This window comes from Trichechus manatus, unplaced genomic scaffold (assembly GCF_000243295.1).
Source record: "Trichechus manatus latirostris isolate Lorelei unplaced genomic scaffold, TriManLat1.0 scaffold00190, whole genome shotgun sequence".
Classification (NCBI taxonomy): Eukaryota; Metazoa; Chordata; class Mammalia; order Sirenia; family Trichechidae; genus Trichechus; species Trichechus manatus.
Window position 1 is genome coordinate 3,101,463 of NW_004444126.1, and position 17,136 is coordinate 3,118,598.

At 47.9% G+C, this 17,136-nt stretch overlaps 1 protein-coding gene across 1 annotated transcript; it reads left to right on the forward strand.

The window, feature by feature from the left end:
• Positions 1-898: 898 nt before the first annotated feature.
• CRYBB1 (crystallin beta B1) lies at positions 899-13,920 on the forward strand. Its single transcript, XM_004387622.2, has 5 exons — positions 899-1,072; positions 4,265-4,383; positions 10,911-11,043; positions 12,188-12,330; positions 13,551-13,920. The coding sequence occupies exons 1-5, from the start codon at positions 899-901 to the stop codon at positions 13,732-13,734; spliced, it is 753 nt and encodes a 250-aa protein (XP_004387679.1). The 3' UTR covers positions 13,735-13,920.
• Positions 13,921-17,136: the final 3,216 nt, after the last annotated feature.

Genomic DNA, 17,136 nt, shown 5'->3' on the forward strand with positions numbered 1-17,136 from the left:
CCAGAGGCAGCGATTAGAAAAAGAGATGGGAACATGCATTCATTCATTCTTTGAACAGCTGTTTACTGCGAATCTCCTATGTGCCAGGCACAGATCCAAGTGCTGGGAGAGTAGAAAGGGCGAATAAAACAGAACCAATAAAAGAGCAGAGCAATTAGGAACCCAGTTGCTGGGGTCTGTCCACTAGAGTTGGAATTGGAGATCTACTGCTTACTAGCTGTATGGGTTACTAAGCCTCGGTTTGCTCAGTGAGGATAGTGATAGCACCTTACCAAATGGGTTACAAGGAGCCCTGGTGGCATAATGGTTATGCACTCGGCTGCTAACTGAAAGGCTGACGGTTCAAAATCCACTCAGTGGTGCTTCAGAAGAAATGCCTGATGATCTCCTCCCGTAAAGATTACAGCCTAGAAACCCTATGGGTAACTCTACTCTGTCATATAGGGTCTCTGTGAGTCAGAATCGACTCCACAGCACCCAACAACAATAACATGGGCTTACGGTGTGAGTCAGATGAGTTCATTAATGAATGTAATAGTGCTTAGCATACGGTTTACTAGTCAAGTGCTGAACCATTTATGCCACCCAGGGGCTCCTGAGGTGGTAATCTACTTGGGGTAGAAGGGAAGGCATTCTTGCTGGCGGGAACCATGGCCAAAGGACTAGAGGAAAAGATGTATGGGCTTAGTGGTCCTAGACAGGAAACTCTTGCCTCGGGTAGGGGATGAGATGATCAAATTCAAGGCTTAAGTTTTAGAAGGAGAAAGAAGGGAAATGAGTTCGAAGGAGCCTCACAATACGAGGTGAGGGGGTGTGAGAATGGGGAGGCAGCTCGTGGGTGCCATCCTGAATTAACCTAGGCTGAGGGTTTCTTTACAGACCGCTGCAGGCAGGAATCATGTCTCAGGCTGTGATGGCCCCAGCAACAGCTGCGGTGAACCCAGGGCCTGATGGGAAGGGGAAGGGGGCCCCACCTGCAGGGCCATCCCCAGCCACCTATCCCACCCAGGCCCCAGCATCTGTGCCCGTGCCCAGTGCCAAAGTGGGGGACCTTCTTCCTGGGAACTACAAGGTAAGGACCTGGTGGGGGCATGGCTGGGCTCTACTGGCTCCCCCTCTTTCTCCTCCTCTTCTTGTTCCTCCCCTTACCCCCTCCTCCTCCTCTTCCTCCTCCTTCTCCCTCCTCCCCCCATTCTTCTTCTTCCTCCCTTCTTCCTCCTGTTCCTCCCCCTCTTCTCTTCCCCTCCTCCTCTTCCCCTTCTTCCCTCTCATCTCCCTTTCACGCCCCTCCTTTGCCGAATTTCTCTCCTTTCCCGTCTTCTCTCCTTCCTCCTCCTCCACCCCTCATCCTGCCCCTCCTCTGTCTCTTCTCTCCTTTTCCTCCTCCTTTGTCCCCTCCTCCACTCCTCTTTCCCAGCCACAAATGTGACCCAGGCCAATCTGGGAGTCCAAGAACGTGGCCAGGGGCTTCAGCAAACCTGGAAAAAGGAGTACCATTACTTCTGGAGCTGCTAAATAACCACCACCACCAAAACGTAACACTGCACGCTTCAAGGGACACCTGCCAGTCGGGCCAGACCCGCGCAAGGCCGTGCACAGAGTTCGTCAAAAGCAAGAAGCAGACGGAGATCGAAAGCAGTGGGCTGGCTGCACTGCAGGAACAGCCTGTCTGAGGAGGTTTGCTAGGCCTGCAGGATGGCCTCAGACCCTCCTGAAGATTGTTCTCAGTGGTCAGGGCTGAAAGGGTTCCTGGAAAGCAAGGTGCCCAGTCCTCTGGGGTTTGGGTTGGTTTGGTGTCAACCTCAAATGCACAGAGCCGGATCATTTCAAAGTCCTCGGTCCACAACGTGCTGCGACTTGGTCCATGCAAGGCCTGCTTTCATATACCGAGGAGCCCCTGGCTGGTGCAGTTACCGCACTCAGCTGCTGACTGAAAAGTTGCAGTTTCAAGCCCACCCAGAGGCGCCTCGAAATAAAGCCCTGGTGATCTGCTTCCGAAAAATCAGCCTTTGGAAATCCTATGGAGCATAATTCTACTCTGACACACATTGCTGTCCAGTGATTCCGATTTTGGTGACCCCGTGTGATAGAACTGTTCCACAGGGTTTTCAAGGCTGTGACCTTTTGGAAGATCAACAGGCCTTTCTTCCCAGGTGCCTCTGGATGGATTCAAACTGCCAACCTTTCTGTTAGTAGTCGGGCGCTTAACCGATTGTGCCACCACAGCAACAAATAGGCTAGTATTTAATTTTTATTTAATTTGTAATACTGCAACAAGCACCTGCAAACCCACCCACCCCGCCGCCCCCATTAAAAGTCAGGACTTGTAAAAATCCTCTAACTGTACGGTGGCTCGTATGAGCCCACCCCCTGCCCCCCCGCCACCATCAAGGCAACAGCCATCCTTACCCCCGTGTCTGTCATCTGCTTGTTTTCTTTTTTATATACTTTTCTGCATTATTACTTTAAAAAGTATAGACACATGAAAAAGGCAGACATAGACAAGGGTCTTCCTTGTTAATTTATTGAAATATGCCGTATGCAGTTATCGCGGAAAGCAGCCCTCGTGGTACAACAATTAAGTGCTCAGCTGTTAACAGAAAGGTTGTTGGTTGGAACCTACCCAGCGGCGCCTCAAGAGAAAGACCTGGCGATCTGCTCCCGTAAAGATTACAGCCGAGGAAACCCTATGGGGCAGTTCTACTCTGTCACATGAGGTCGCTATGAGTTGGAATAGACACAATGGCACCTAACAACAACAGCTATCATTCTGGATTTTTCTGTTTTCTTCCACTTACTGTGAGATTGCTAATATTCACTCATAACGTTGTACGGTACTGTGGGTCATTTGTCTCAGCTGTCGGGTGGTATTTCAGAGTGTTTCCAGACCGCTATATACCCATCGCTCTCCTGCTGAGGACCATGGGGGTCGTGGCTAGGTTTTGCCTTCATGAACAGTGAGGCTGGGGTTTGCTTATCTATATTTCCCAGGGCACATATGCAAGAGGTCCTCTTGAATAGATAAGAGTAGGAGTGGCTGTGCCCCGGCCAAGTTATGTGGAAAAAGCAAGCTGCATTGTCGAGTCACCTCTGACTCATGAAGCCACCATGGGTGTCATAGGAGAACTGTGCCCTGTAGGGTTTTCAGTGGCTGATTTTTTGGTAGTAGGTCGCCAAGCCTTTCTTCCGAGGTGCCTCTGGGCAGACTCCAATCTCCAAACTTTCCTTAGCAGCCAAGTGCATGAACTATTGGCACCATCCAGGGACTCCTGTTCCTTTCACAGCTGGGGAAACTGAGGCTCAGGGAGGTAAGACCCTTGGCTCGGTTCTCACAGCAAGTGAAGAGCAAGGTTTTCCAACCCGGGCAGAAACAAAACCCAGGGCTTAGTGAAAGGAGGAGACGAGCCCAAGTTCACCGTGTAGTGGTCGAAAGACTGGCACGTGTTTCCTGAGCGTCAGCTCTGCAGCAGGCTCTGGGGATGGAGATACAGAAATGGATCATCCCCTGGCCTTGTCCTTGACGAACGCTTGTTTGAAGGGTGAGGACAAGGGAGGAGGAGGGGCACAGAGAGAGAGAGAGACCTAGAAGCAAAACAGCAGGAACTGTTCGGTGTGTTAATACACGGTGCTAATGGGATGAGTAAGGAGCCCTGTTGGCGCGACAGTTAAGCGCTTGGCCGCTAACCAAAAGGTTGGCAGTTCAAACCCACTCAGTGGCTCCATAGGAGAAAAACATGGTGATCTGCTTCCCTAAAGATCACAGCCAAGAAAACACTATGGGGCAGTTCTACTTTGTCACATGGAGTTGCTATGAATCAGAATTAACAGCGTCCAGTAACAACAATGGGATGAATACAATGTAGGGAACTCAATCAAGCCCAAATGGGAGAGGGCATCAGGGAAGGCTTCCTGGAGGAGGTGACAACTGAGCTAAGAATAGGAGCATGACTTTGGCCATGGGAGTTCTGGGATGGGAATGTGTGGTAGAGAGGGCATTCCAGGCCAAAGGAGCAGCACAGAGAAAGGCCTAGAAGGGAGATACATCAAGTCCAAATGATGGTGCAGGTTTTAAATACAAGAGTAGGGGAGGGAGGAGGACAGGATCATTTCACAGTCCCGGGTTCAGGACATGCTGTCATGTGGGCTGTACATGACCTGCTGTGCTTTAGGTACCTACTCGTTTTTGCCCCCCCACCTCCACCCCATCTGGAAGTAGCCCTCCCCTCTTACCCAGTCCCTCACCATGGGGGCTTCTCTCTTGCAGCTGGTGGTCTTCGAGCAGGAGAATTTCCAGGGCCGACGGGTAGAATTCTCAGGGGAGTGCTTGAACCTGGGAGACCATGGCTTCGACCGAGTGCGCAGCATCATCGTCACCTCGGGACCGTGAGTGTGTGTGGGTCCCTCCACCCTCTGCCACAGAAAAATAATAATAACAACCAGACAATTGCAGCTGCCACTTACTAGGAGCCTGCTCCTGCCTGCAACCATGCTTACAGTGGCACATATATTACTTCCAATCCTCATTCCAAACCCAGGAGTCCCTGGGTGATGCAAATGGTTAAGTGTTTGACTACTAGCTGAAAGGCTGGCGGTTCGAACCCAACCAGAGGTGCCCCAGAAGGCAGACCTACTGATCTGCTTCCAAAAGGTCAGCCTTGAAAATATGGAACAGTTCTACCCTGCACACATGGGGTCACCATGAGTCAGAATCAATGCAACGGCAACTAAAAACATTTCAAACCCAAGAGGGAGGTATTAGTCTCTTTCCCATTTTCCAGATGAGAAAATTGAGACTCAGAATGGTGATCCAATTAGTATAAGGTCACACAGCCGGTAAGTCATGATTCTGGGCTCCAGAAAAATGCTGCTTCTACTGCCAAAGGAGCCCTGGCTCATCACTGAGGCCAGGAGGAGGCCAAAGGGTCAAGGGTTCACCAACTGTCCCACCCCCAGACATCAAGCAGTTCTAGGAGTAATAATAAACATCTGTTGAGCACCCACTAGGTGCCAGGTTCTGGCTGAGGGCTTTCCTAGATGATCTCACAGTGCTCTATAAGGGAGGGACTATTCTTTTTTCACAATATTTTGTGAAACACCACTTCAACAACATCTACATGTACAACTCAGTTTCACTGATAACATTCTTCAAGTTGCGCCACCATTCTCACTATCCTTCTCCAAACTGTTCCACTACCATTAACTTAAACTCAACACTCCCCCTAAGCTTCTCATCTAAACTTCCGAGTTGCTGTTGTCAATTGGATCGCACACAGATAATTCTTTGAAAGAGCACAACGCTCAAGGCAGACATACATATTAAGATAAACTATTTTTTGGTTCAAAGCAGACTTCAGGGGATAGTTTTGGTTTAAGGTTTAAAGTTTAAAGATTATCTCAGGGCAACAGTTTCAGGGTTTCATCTGGCCTCAGTGGCTCCAGGAAATGTGGACTCCATGAGAATTTTCAATTCTGTTCTAAATTCATCCCCCTTTTGATCAGGATTCTTTATAGAATCTTTGATCAAAATGTTCAGTAATGGTAGCCGGACACCATCCAGTTCTTCTGGTCTCATGGCAAAGAAGGCAGTTGTTCAGGGAAGCAACCAGACATGCATCCATTTCCTCCTCTGATTGCTAACTCTCTTTCTTTGGGAGGGACTATTCTTACCCTCATTTGACAAATGGGGAAACTCAGGCTCAGAGTGTTTTTTTTTCAGCCCCAGTGCTTTAATAACCATGCTTCACTGCCTGGTTCCAATTGCCTCGGCTTCTCTGGGTCTCACAGCCCATTATAAAGCAGTAATGATTGTTCCTGTACACTGAGGTCAGTATGCTGGGCCAGCCTCAGGACAAGACTCACATGGCCCCTTAGCCTCTTTTTCCCCCACCCTGAAAGTCCCCAAGTGGTATGGGGCTGCAGCAAACAGGATTCAGCTTGTATTCTGAGCATCTATGGGCTCAGAGAGACCTGGGTTCAAGTCTCAACACCGTCATTTGCCTTGTCTATTCTCTGAGGCTCAGTTTTCCCATCTCTAAAACAGGGAGAATAATGGTTCCCACTGCCCCTCAATAGGATTATTCTGAGGGCTAAAGGAGATAATGCAGGATGTTGCTGCTGTTAGTTGCCATCAAGTTGATGCTGACTCATGGTGACCCCATGTGACAGAGTAGAACTGCTCCATAGGGTTTTCTTGGCTGTAATCTTTACGGGAGCAGATCGCCAGGTCTTCTCTTCTGCAGTGTCACCGGGTTGGTTTGAACTGCCAATCTTTTGCGTACCAGCCGAGCGCAAACTGTTTGCACCACCCAGCATCCTTAATGCAGGATCAGCCTGGCACTTCATGGGCACCCAAATATGCCAGGTCACTAGGATGATTCTTTCCCTCCCTGTTGCCCTGTGAGTTTAACCAAGTTACCCTGGTCAGGGGTAGGCCTGGGCAGGAGGTGGGGTGGGGAGGTGTATTTCCATCTCCTGTACCCACCCCACCCCCGATGTGATCAACACAGCCTCAGCCCCACCCTCAGCCCCACAGCCCAGCTGGAGACAGAAGCAGCCACCGGATGTGGCCAACTCGGGTTTTAAAGCTTTTTTCGGTGCTGGTGACTCAAACCCAGAGTATTTCTCCTGAAACCAAAAATCAGCTGGTATGTACTCTGTGGCTGTGCCCAATGGGGAGAGAAATGGGCCTGTGGTCCAGGGGCCTGGGTCTGTGTCAGGGCTGGGCAGGGCTGTGGGAGAGGCAATGGTGGGAAAGAAAATGAGGAGGACGAGGTGGGCAAGGGACAGGGGAGTGTGCTCCTCAGCACGGGGCTAGGAGACTTAAATCTGACACTTGACACCATCATGTGCCCTTAGACTGGTAACTTAATCCCCTTGAGCCTCAGTTTCCACATCCATAAGCTAAGATTTCTGCCCTACCTCTCTCACTGCTCATAAGGCCCAAATGAGTTATGCTGTGTTATTGTTAGGTGTTGTGGAGTTGATTTTGACTTATAGCAACCCTGTGTGTCCTGGTCGTCTAGTGCTGCTATAACAGAAATACCAGAAGTGGATGGCTTTAACAAAGAGACGTTTATTCTCTCATAGTCCTGTAGGCTAGAAATCTGAATTCAGGGCACCAGCTCCAGAGGAAGGCGTTCTCTCTCTGTCAGCTCTGGAGGAAGGTCCTTGTCATCAGTCTTCCCTTGGTCTGGGAGCATCTCAGCACTTGAACCTCAGGTCCAAAGGACGCGCTCTGCTCCCGGCACTGCTTTCTTGGTGGTATGATGTCCCCATGTCTCTGTGCTCACTTCTCTCTTTTATATCTCAAAAGAGATTGGCTTAAGACACTGTCTAATCTTGTAGATCTTATCAGTATAACTGCTGCTAATCCGTCTTATTACATCATAGTGATAGGATTTACAACACATAGGGAAATCACATCAGATTTCAAAATGGTAGGCAATCATACAATACTGAGAATCATGACCTAGCCAAGTTGACAGATATTTGGGGGGGACACAATTCAATCCATGACACCCATGTGACAGAGTAGAACTAACCCCATAGGGTTTTCTAGGTTGCAGTCTTTACAGAATCAGATCACCAGGTCTTTCTCCTGCAGAACTGCTGGGTGTGTTTGAACTGCCAATCTTTCAATTAGCAGCCAAGCACTTAACCACCACACCACCAGGGCTCCTTAATTCCCCACTCATACAGTGGGTCCTCACTGGACATTGTGACTCCTGATGTGGGTAGGATGGGGGATCTTTTCTTGGGGGGTAAGAAGGGTGGCAAGACCACATATGAGTGTCTGTCTTTCCATAGGCTCAGACCTCCAGCAGGTCCCCTCCCTCTTTAATCATAAGTTATTATTTATTGTGCTTACTCTGTGCTGAACCTGTTCCATGCTTTCCCTCTTTAAGCTCTCATTACCTCCTGACAAGGTGGGTGCAGTCATTTCCTCTCCTTTACTGAGGCTTAGTGCACTTAGATGATTTGCCCAAAGTCACGCAACAAATAAATGCTGAACAGGGAATTTGGACCAAAGTCTGTCTCTTTCCAGAGTTCACCTTCCAATCTCCCTTTCCATCCATCCATCCATTCATCATCCATCTATTTACCCATCTATATATCCATTCATGCGGTCATCATGAGTCAGAATCAACTCAATGGCAACCGGTTTAGGGTTTTTTTTGTGTGTGTGGTGTATGTGTAAATATATATGAATATATATATATATATATATATACACATACATTCATAGATTGATCCATCCATCTACCCACCCAATCATCCGTCAATCCAACGGTCCTTCCATTTATTCATCCATCAGTCCACCCATCCATTCATTCTTCCATCATCTAGCCATCTACAATACACCCATCCATCCATCCATCTACTCACCTACCCCTTCATCCATCTACACACTCATTCACCCACCCATTCTTTCAACCATCAATTCACTCATTAATCCATTGATCGATCGATTGATTCATCCATCCATCCATCCATCCATCCATCCGTCCATCCATCCGTCCATCCATCCATCCTTAGCTCTTTCATCCCAGCCTCAGGAAGGCTGAGGAAGATTTAACCCTATTTCTGGGTGGACAAGTCTATGTCTTTAATTCTGTCACTCTAGTGTGGATTGGCTCATCCCTCAGACAAGGGCCTTAGGTAGCTGGGACACATTCTGTTTCAATCCATGGTGGTAGCCCATCACCTTCATCTCCCTCTGGGTAGAGGAGGGTCCCAGCTGCATCCAGGGAGATGACACCTATGTCCCCTGTTCCCTGAGAACTCCTGGACACATCTTGAGCAAAGTTCAAGGAGCACCTTAGTCTCAGCCTTCTCATCTATGAAATGGGGATCTTCCTCTCCCCCCACTCCCCAGCAACCCTGGTCTCTCTAATACAAGATCACTTCCTAGCCTTAATTAGATTGCACTGGGAAAGCCAGGAAAAGCCCCCACCGGACTTCATACTTTGTAATTTGTCCCTATAGAGAAGTGAACGCCTTTATGTGCAATATCACATTTAATTCTCACAGGTATCTGAGAGGTAGGTATTACTATCATTCCTCTTCCACTGTCTCCATACCAATTACTGAGTGTCTTCTGTGTGCCAACCTTGCCTTTTTTTTTGGGAGGGGGAAGTATACACAGTGAAGGGTAAACCATTTTAACAATTTCTACATGTACAGTTCAGTGACATTGATTACATTATTCAAGTTGTGCCACCATTCTATCTATCCTTTTCCAAATTATTCCACCACTATTATCTTAAACTCAATGCCCCCAAGCTTCTCATCTAACCTTTCGAGTTGCTGTTGTCAGTTGGATGGCACATAGATAATTCTTTGAAAGAGCACAACGCTCAGGGCAGAGATACTTATTAAGATAAACTATTTTTTGGTTCAGAGCAGACTTCAGGGGATAGTTTTGGTTTAAAATTTAAAGATTATCTCAGGGCAATAGTTTTGGGGGGTGCCAGGCTTGTATTTACTCAACATTTGACTCAAGCCTCTATTGTGATTTGTTCTTATCCCAGCACCTCCAGGACTACTATTTATTTAATATGTTTCATTTAAATTGACCCTTTTTTTACACAGACAAATATATTTAAAAAGAAATTTTATATCACTTTTATAAATGGAAAGCTAGTATCACTTGCTCTAAGTAAAAGGCATCCCTAAAAAATTAATGCAATGAACACAAAGCATTGTTGTTACACAGTTGCCTGCTGGAGCATCTGAGCCTGAGGCCTGCTCTTCCTCTGGGACAAAGAGAAAGATTACCAGGTGTTAAGAGCTCAGCAGTTTGAACCCACCAGCAGCTCTGTGGGAGAAAAGACCTGGCAATCTGCTCCTGTAAAGATTACTGCAGTTCTCCTCTGTCCTATAGGCTCACTATGATTCCGAATAGACTTGAAGGCACGCAACACCACCCAAAGTTGCATTACCATCAAACAGAGACTTTCCCCTGGCTGTTGTTAGTTGCCATTTAGTCTGCTCCTACTCATGGCCACTTTATGGCTAACAGAACACAAAGTTCCTTGGTCCTGTGCCATCTTAATGATCTTTGATACATTTAAGCCCATTGTTGTGGCTACAGTGTCAATCCACCTCATTGAGAGTTTCCCTCATTTTTGCTGACCCTCTCCCAGCTGTAACCAGGATCATAAGAAAATGACTTTCTCCTTCTCTGTTATTTGACACCAGGTCCTCGTAGTACTTAAAATGACAGTGTGACTCCTACATTTGGGGAAATACTTTGCTCAGATGTTGTTGTTAGCTTCTGAGTTGGCCCTGACTCATGGTGACCCTGACTCATGGCAACCCCGTGCACAACGGTCTTGCGTCATCCCTATCATTGGTTTTGGATAGGATCATTGTGATCATTGGCTGATTTTTTGGAAGCACATCGCCAGAACTTTCCTCCTAGTCTATCTTAGTCTGGAAGCTCTGCTGAAACCTGTTCAGCATCATAGCAACACACAAGCCTCCACTGATAGATGGGTGGTGGCTGTGCATGAGGTGCACTGGCCAGGAACTGCAGCCGAGTCTCCTGCATATGGGAGGCAAGAATTTTGTCATTGCACTACCAATGCCTCTTTGCTGAGATAATTACACATATTATCTCATTTGATCCTTCACCAACTCCAAGAAAATAGGCATACTAGTGTAGATGAGGAAACTGAGGCTCAGAGAGGTGAAGCCATGTACCCATGGTCACACAGACAGTAAGTGGCATAGCCGAGAATCAAACCCATTGGTGTCAGGCCCCCTTTGGACGTTCCCACTGGCCTTGGGGCTGCCTTACAAGGGGGAGGTGGGAAGGCAAGGGGGGGTGGCTTCAGCTAATGATTTCTCTCCTCTCTGCCTCTTCCCCTCTGGGCCTTCTCCATCCCCACGGTCCCTCTCACGTCCAGTTGGGTCGCCTTTGAGCAGTCCAACTTCCGGGGGGAGATGTTTGTCCTGGAGAAGGGCGAGTACCCACGCTGGGATACATGGTCGAGCAGCTACCGCAGCGATCGGCTTGTTTCCTTCCGGCCAGTCAAGATGGTAAGTGGCTCTTGGGCCAGGGCTGGGTGACCAGTGCGGCAGGGCAGGGGCAAGTCTGAGATCTGACACTGAGTGAGGAAATGGGGTAGGGGGTGGAAGGCGGGAATAGTAGACAGGGAAGTGTAGCAACTGGGCTAGCTGTTACTCTGAACCGCGTGAGGCAAGGACAATCTCATTCTACAGATGAGCAAACTGAGGCTCGAGGGTGGGCAGGATAAAATGTCCAAAGTCACCAGCACAGAAGTGTCAGAGGCAGAATTTGAACCCATATCTGTGTTCCCCCAGTGCCCCATGGTGTCCTCAGGATCAATTCCTCACTTTCATCCAATTCATAAGAAACACACAACTGACCAATGGCACACAGAAATATTTTTCTGCTGTGTGATATTGGTCAAGAACCTTGACCTCTTTGAACCTCTCTGTCCCTGACCATAATAGTAAACATATGAGTAACTTTTTTGGAGCACCTGGTGTATGCCAAGCACAGTGCTAAGAGCTCTAGAGGGAGTAACTCATTTAAGCCTCATGACATCCTTATGAAGCAGAGATCGTTGTTATTGTTGTTAGGCACTTTTATGTCGATTCCAACTCATAACCTGTTGCTGTCAAGTCAACTCCAACTCACAGCAACCCTGTAGGACAGAGTAGAACTGCCCCATAGGGTTTCCAAAGCTATAATCTTTATGGAAGTAGACTGCCACATCTTTCTCCTGCAAAGTGGCTAGTGGGTTTGAACCACTGATTTCTGGTTAGCAGGAGAGCACTTAACCATTGCACAACCAGTGGTCCTTTCCCGACTCATAGCGACCCTATATGACAGAGTAGAACTGCCCCTCAACTGCCACATCTTTTCTCCGACGGAGCGGCTGCTGGGTTTGAACCACCAACCTTTTGGTTAGCAGCCGAGTGCTTAACCATTGTGCCACTGGGGCTCTTGAAGTGGGATCGTTGTCCCTCTTTTCAAAGATGAGGAAGTCCCTTTCAGGCCGGACAGCTAAGATCCCAGGAGAGTACCACGGTGTTCTGACCGCACTTAACTCTCTCTCACTTCTTATCTCTGGCCAACACCCAGGAGACCCCACGAAGTTACTTCTCTTTCCCCTGTCCATACTCGGCATGCCTGACCCTCCCTCTCGCTCCCCAGGACTCCCAGGAGCACAAGATCTGCCTGTTTGAAGGTGCCAACTTCAAGGGTAACGCCTTGGAGATCCAGGGAGATGATGTGCCCAGTCTCTGGGTCTACGGCTTCTGTGACCGCGTGGGCAGTGTGCGAGTCTCCAGTGGGACGTAAGCGTCCCTACAGTCTTGCCCTCGTCCCCTGCTTCAAGCACAGACAGGCTGGAGGCTGTGCCCTCATGAGATATCTTATCAGAGGCGTAGGAAAGGCCATGCCCCTCCCAGATCCTCCCAGTGCCCGTGCCTGGGACTCCACCAATAGAGCGTGATGGTTCTGGGGCGTGGAGTCACACTAATTACATGTCAGTGTAGACAAATCTGCCAATTGGTTCTAGAAAGCTGGAAGGTGGGGAGAATAGGCAGCTGCTAAACTCAGACTGGGATGGGGGAATAGATAAGCAAGGAGCTAGGGTTGATGTGGATAGATGATTCTGGATGTGTCTAGGGAAAGATAATATTCACAGAAATCCAGAGGGTTGGGGGGACATCAGCAGAATGGCTTCTGAGAGGTGAATCTGTATAATGAAAGACTGTTACTGATGACCTGTGAAGCCTGGGTGAGCCCCACTCCCCTCTCTATGCCTTAGTGTTGTTTATCCGACCCCTAACTCATCACTTGCAGTGGGATATGTATTAATCTGCCTACCTCCAGCAGGCAACATGCCGAGCGAGCTCTTTAGGTACATTTTCCCATTCGGCTCCTGCAACACCCTACTAAACCTGCTACCATGAGCATTCCCATTTTCCAGAAGTGGAAACTGAGGCCTGTCAGAGAAACGAACTCATTGCCCAGGATTGTCTGTGGACCAGGATTGTTGTTTGTTGCCGTCAAGTCGGCTCCGACTCACAGTGACTTTAATGTATGACAGAGCAAAACGCTGTCTGGTCCTGCACCATTTTCATGATCATTGGTATGTTTGAGGTTTCCCTCATTTTGTTGGCCCTCTGCTTTTACCAGACATGATGTTCTTTCTAGCAATTGGTCTTTCCTGATGCCATAGCCGAAGTAAGCAAGCCAAAGTCTTGCCATCTTCGCTTCTAAGATTCCTGTTGTATCTCTTCTAAGACTGATGTGCTCGTTCTTCTGGCAGTCCGCAGTTTATTCGGTATTCTTGGCTAACGCCACAGTTGGAACGCAGCAGGGGCACACAGCAGGCAGGGGTAAAGCCAGGGTAGAGGAGCCCTGTGTGATCCATGCCCGAACCCCAGAGGGGAAAGATGGAGAGCAGACCACAGGGAGAGATGGAAAACTGGCATGGGCTGGGCGAGGTCTGGGTGCAGGTCAGGGTAGCTGTCTGCGTCTCCACGCTGTCCTTCTTGCTTCCCTCCAGCTGGGTAGGCTATCAGTATCCTGGCTACCGTGGGTACCAGTATCTCCTGGAGCCCGGCAACTTCAAGCACTGGAACGAGTGGGGGGCCTTCCAGCCACAGATGCAGGCCGTGCGTCGCCTGCGTGACAGGCAGTGGCACCGGGAGGGCAGCTTCCCTGCCCCGGCCACTGAGCTCCCCAAGTGAGCCCCTACTCCACTCTGCTCTCATGCCCTACCCCTTCTTCAGGCCCCATTTTCCCTTCTTTCCCATGCAAATAAAAGTTCTAAGGCCAAAATGTCTCCTGCGTCTGTGAACAAGGGTATGCCTCGAGGTCTCCCATTACTGTGAGATGTGACTTTCTCAGTTACAGTAACAAAAATAGCAAGCACTGTGGAGTTCGTCACACACATTATCTTAGCATTTCCTTGTAAGGAAATATCTCCTCTAGGAAGCTGGTAGGAGCCCTGGGTTGTGCAATGGTTAAGCACTTAGCTGCTAACGGAAAGGTTGGCGGTTCGAATCCACCCAGTGGCTCTGTGGGAGAAAGATCTGGCGATCTAGTTCCCTATAGACTGCAGCCAAGAAAACCATATGGGGCAGTTCTGCTCTGTCATGTGGGGCTGCTGAGTCGAAATCAACTTGATGGCACCTAACAACAACAACAGCAAGTAGGTGTTAAAAAAAATCTGTTGTCATTGAGTCAGTTCCGACTCATGGGGACCCCATGTGCTTCATGGAGAGCTGTGCTTCACAAGGTTTTCTTGGCTGTAATTTTATGGAAGCAGATTGCCAAGTGTTTCTTCCAAGGTACTGTTGGGTGGATTCGAACCACCAATCTTTGGGTTAGTGGCAGAGAGCAAACTGTTATCTTCACCCAGGGACCTGGGTATTATAAGTATTCCCGTTTAACAAGTGAGGAAATTGAGGATTGGGGAGGGGAAGTGACTTGCCCAAGGTCACACAGCTAGTGAGTGGAGATTTAACCCCAGGCAGGCTGCCTCCAGAGCCTGCACTCTTCAACAAATCTGTTTTCAAACTCTAGTCCTTCATGCACCACCCTCAGGATTTCTTTCCCTACCTGCACACCACCTGTTCTGTTATTTACTTAATAATTTCATTTAAATCAACTCACTACTTTGTGTTTGAAATAAAACTTTATAACGCTACAGGAAGTGGAAAATCAGCATCATATATCATAGATAGAAAGCAATCCTAAAAATAAATACAGTTTAAAGAAGTCCAGGTATCTAACTCCCAGCACAAGCTACTACCTATGGAAGGCTCTTATCCTGGGATCTGCTTTCTCCTTGGCAAAATGGGTCATTAGCAAGTGTTGGAAAGAAGTGTGAAAGACACACTTGCACCAAACTGGGATTTCCTCTCCCTGCCCCATGCGATCAAAGAAGATTGACAAGAGCATTGTTTTTTCATATCTGATTCACTGTTGTTTAATCCCGGGTCCAGGTTCCACCTGGAATCATCTCTTGTATTACAAATGGTACGCGTCTTGCCCTTTAGAAATCTGTAGCAGGAAATCTCGCCTCCCATATCAATAGTTAATATTGATTGATGTTATTAATCTTTAATCCATTCAGGGAACGTGGTGGGAGGGAGGGGTGGAAATTTTCCTGGAGGAGGCGGTATTTGAAGGGGCCCTCGAGGATAGACCAGAAGCTTGTTTGGTGGAGAAGGGTGGCGGGGAGGCGCTATTCCAGGCAGAACAAACAGCATGGTCTCTGCTAGTCCATATGGCACCTTTGTGTAAATTTTACTGCCATCTGCCAGACATCGCTGATATAAATCTATGGTGCCTACGATGTGAATGCAGCATCCTTGTGATGTGCCCAACTTGGACAGCTGTACTTGGCAGCCGTGGAGCACCATGGGCAAAGGAGCAGAGGTTAAGAGAACTTGTGGGCTGGGAGCAGTAGCTTGGTGGTTGGGTGGGCAGAAGTAGGGGGTGGGAAGGAAGTGCTGACGTGGCAGGAGATGAAGCTGGCAAGAAAGGTGGGGCTTCATCAACGTCTACTCTGAGCTTCGAAGTTGAAGTACTACCTCATAGCGCTTTACCTTCTGGCATGCATACCCTCCTTCTCCCTTCCACCCTAGTTCTCCCCACCTCCACCGTCCAATATGACCAGCATCTTGGACTAGAAGACCTCTCTGTTACCCTTTTCATCTTTGTTTTAAAGTAATTGCTGACCGTTTGGTTTCATATAGGTGATTTTTCAAAGAAGCACAGTACTTAGGTGTGATATTCATTATCTTGTGAGCCAGTCTGTTATTTAGCTACAAGGTGGCCTCAGGGGTTAGTTTTGGTTCAAGGTTTGAAGAGTATCTCAGGGCCATAGTCTGGGGGAGTCCTCCAGTCTCAACCAGTCCAATAAATCTAGTTTAGTCTTTCTTTTTCATTGTCCCACTTTCCCGTGCATATGAGGTGATTAAAAAGACCATCCTGGTTCCTGAAAACCCTATGGGCTAAGGTTGTTGTTGTCATTGCTAGTTGCTGCCCAGTCTATTCTGACTCACGGTGACCCCATGTGTGCAGAGCAGAACTGATCCATAGTGTTTTCAAGGCTGTGAACTTTCAGAAGTAGATCGCCAGGCGTTTCTGGGGTGGGTTCGAACTGTCAACCTTTTGGTTAGTAGTCGAGCACTTAACCATTTGCGCCACCCAGGGACTCCTTGGACCAGGATTACTGAGCAGGAATCAGGAGTCCTCCTCTGCTGTTAGAAGCTCTAAAATGTTGGGCAAATCACTTCCATTCCCTGGGACTCGTTCTTCCCTTCTGTAAAATGACAGCTCAATTGTCCATTCCAGCTCCAAGGTTCTAACACTGAAATTCTATGATTCCAAAGTTCCACAGTTCTCTAAGAGTCTGTAATTCATCTCTAAGATTCTATGATTCTCTAATCCCAAAGTCAAGATACCAAGACTCCGATTCTCAGTTCCTAAGATTCTGTGAGTATGGCTTTAAATAAAATTCGACTGTGTGAAGTCAAGCCTTCCAATCAGGTGAGCCACATGAATTCAACTCTCACATTTCATCAACTCAAGACTCCATTGACTGTATGGTGCACCATTATTTTATGAAGAGATACTATTAAAGTATAGCACAGTTGCCTTCTGATCACTTGGAATTTTTATTTTATACTTGTTGAAAGAACTAGTCTGCACTTATTTAGGCATAACTTTTTTTTTCTCTGTATCAATCTTGGGAGTACTATAAAAGGGGAAAACAGTAGATATTCATTAAGTTATAAAGCTTCTTTGCGTTCATAATCTAAAATAAGTATTCTTGGCTAGTATTCTTGGAATGATTTCAACTCAGAGTTGTCGATATCTGTCTCAGGCTGGGATCTCCAGAGAAGCAAAACCAGTAAAGCATATAGATATATATACATATATAGAGAGAGATTTATATCAAGGAAATGGCTCTTGTGGTTGTAGAGGCTGGAACGTCCCAAGTCCATGGGTCAGGCTAGAGGTTTCTCCTGATTTACGTAGCTGCGGGGGCTGGCAAACCCAAGAACCCAAGGTCAGACAGCAGGGCTCTGGCTCACAGGTTGCGAACACCGTCAAATCCCAAGATCAGCAGGCAAGAC

What these genes read in the sequence shown, in the direction of transcription:
- CRYBB1 (XM_004387622.2), top strand. Translation starts at nt 899, where the DNA reads ATGTCTCAGGCTGTGATGGCCCCAGCAACAGCTGCGGTGAACCCAGGG. An exon ending in TTCTTCCTGGGAACTACAAG is followed by an intron (nt 1,073 to 4,264) that starts GTAAGGACCTGG and finishes TCTCTCTTGCAG; the next exon opens with CTGGTGGTCTTCGAGCAGGA. An exon ending in GTGCGAGTCTCCAGTGGGAC is followed by an intron (nt 12,331 to 13,550) that starts GTAAGCGTCCCT and finishes GCTTCCCTCCAG; the next exon opens with CTGGGTAGGCTATCAGTATC.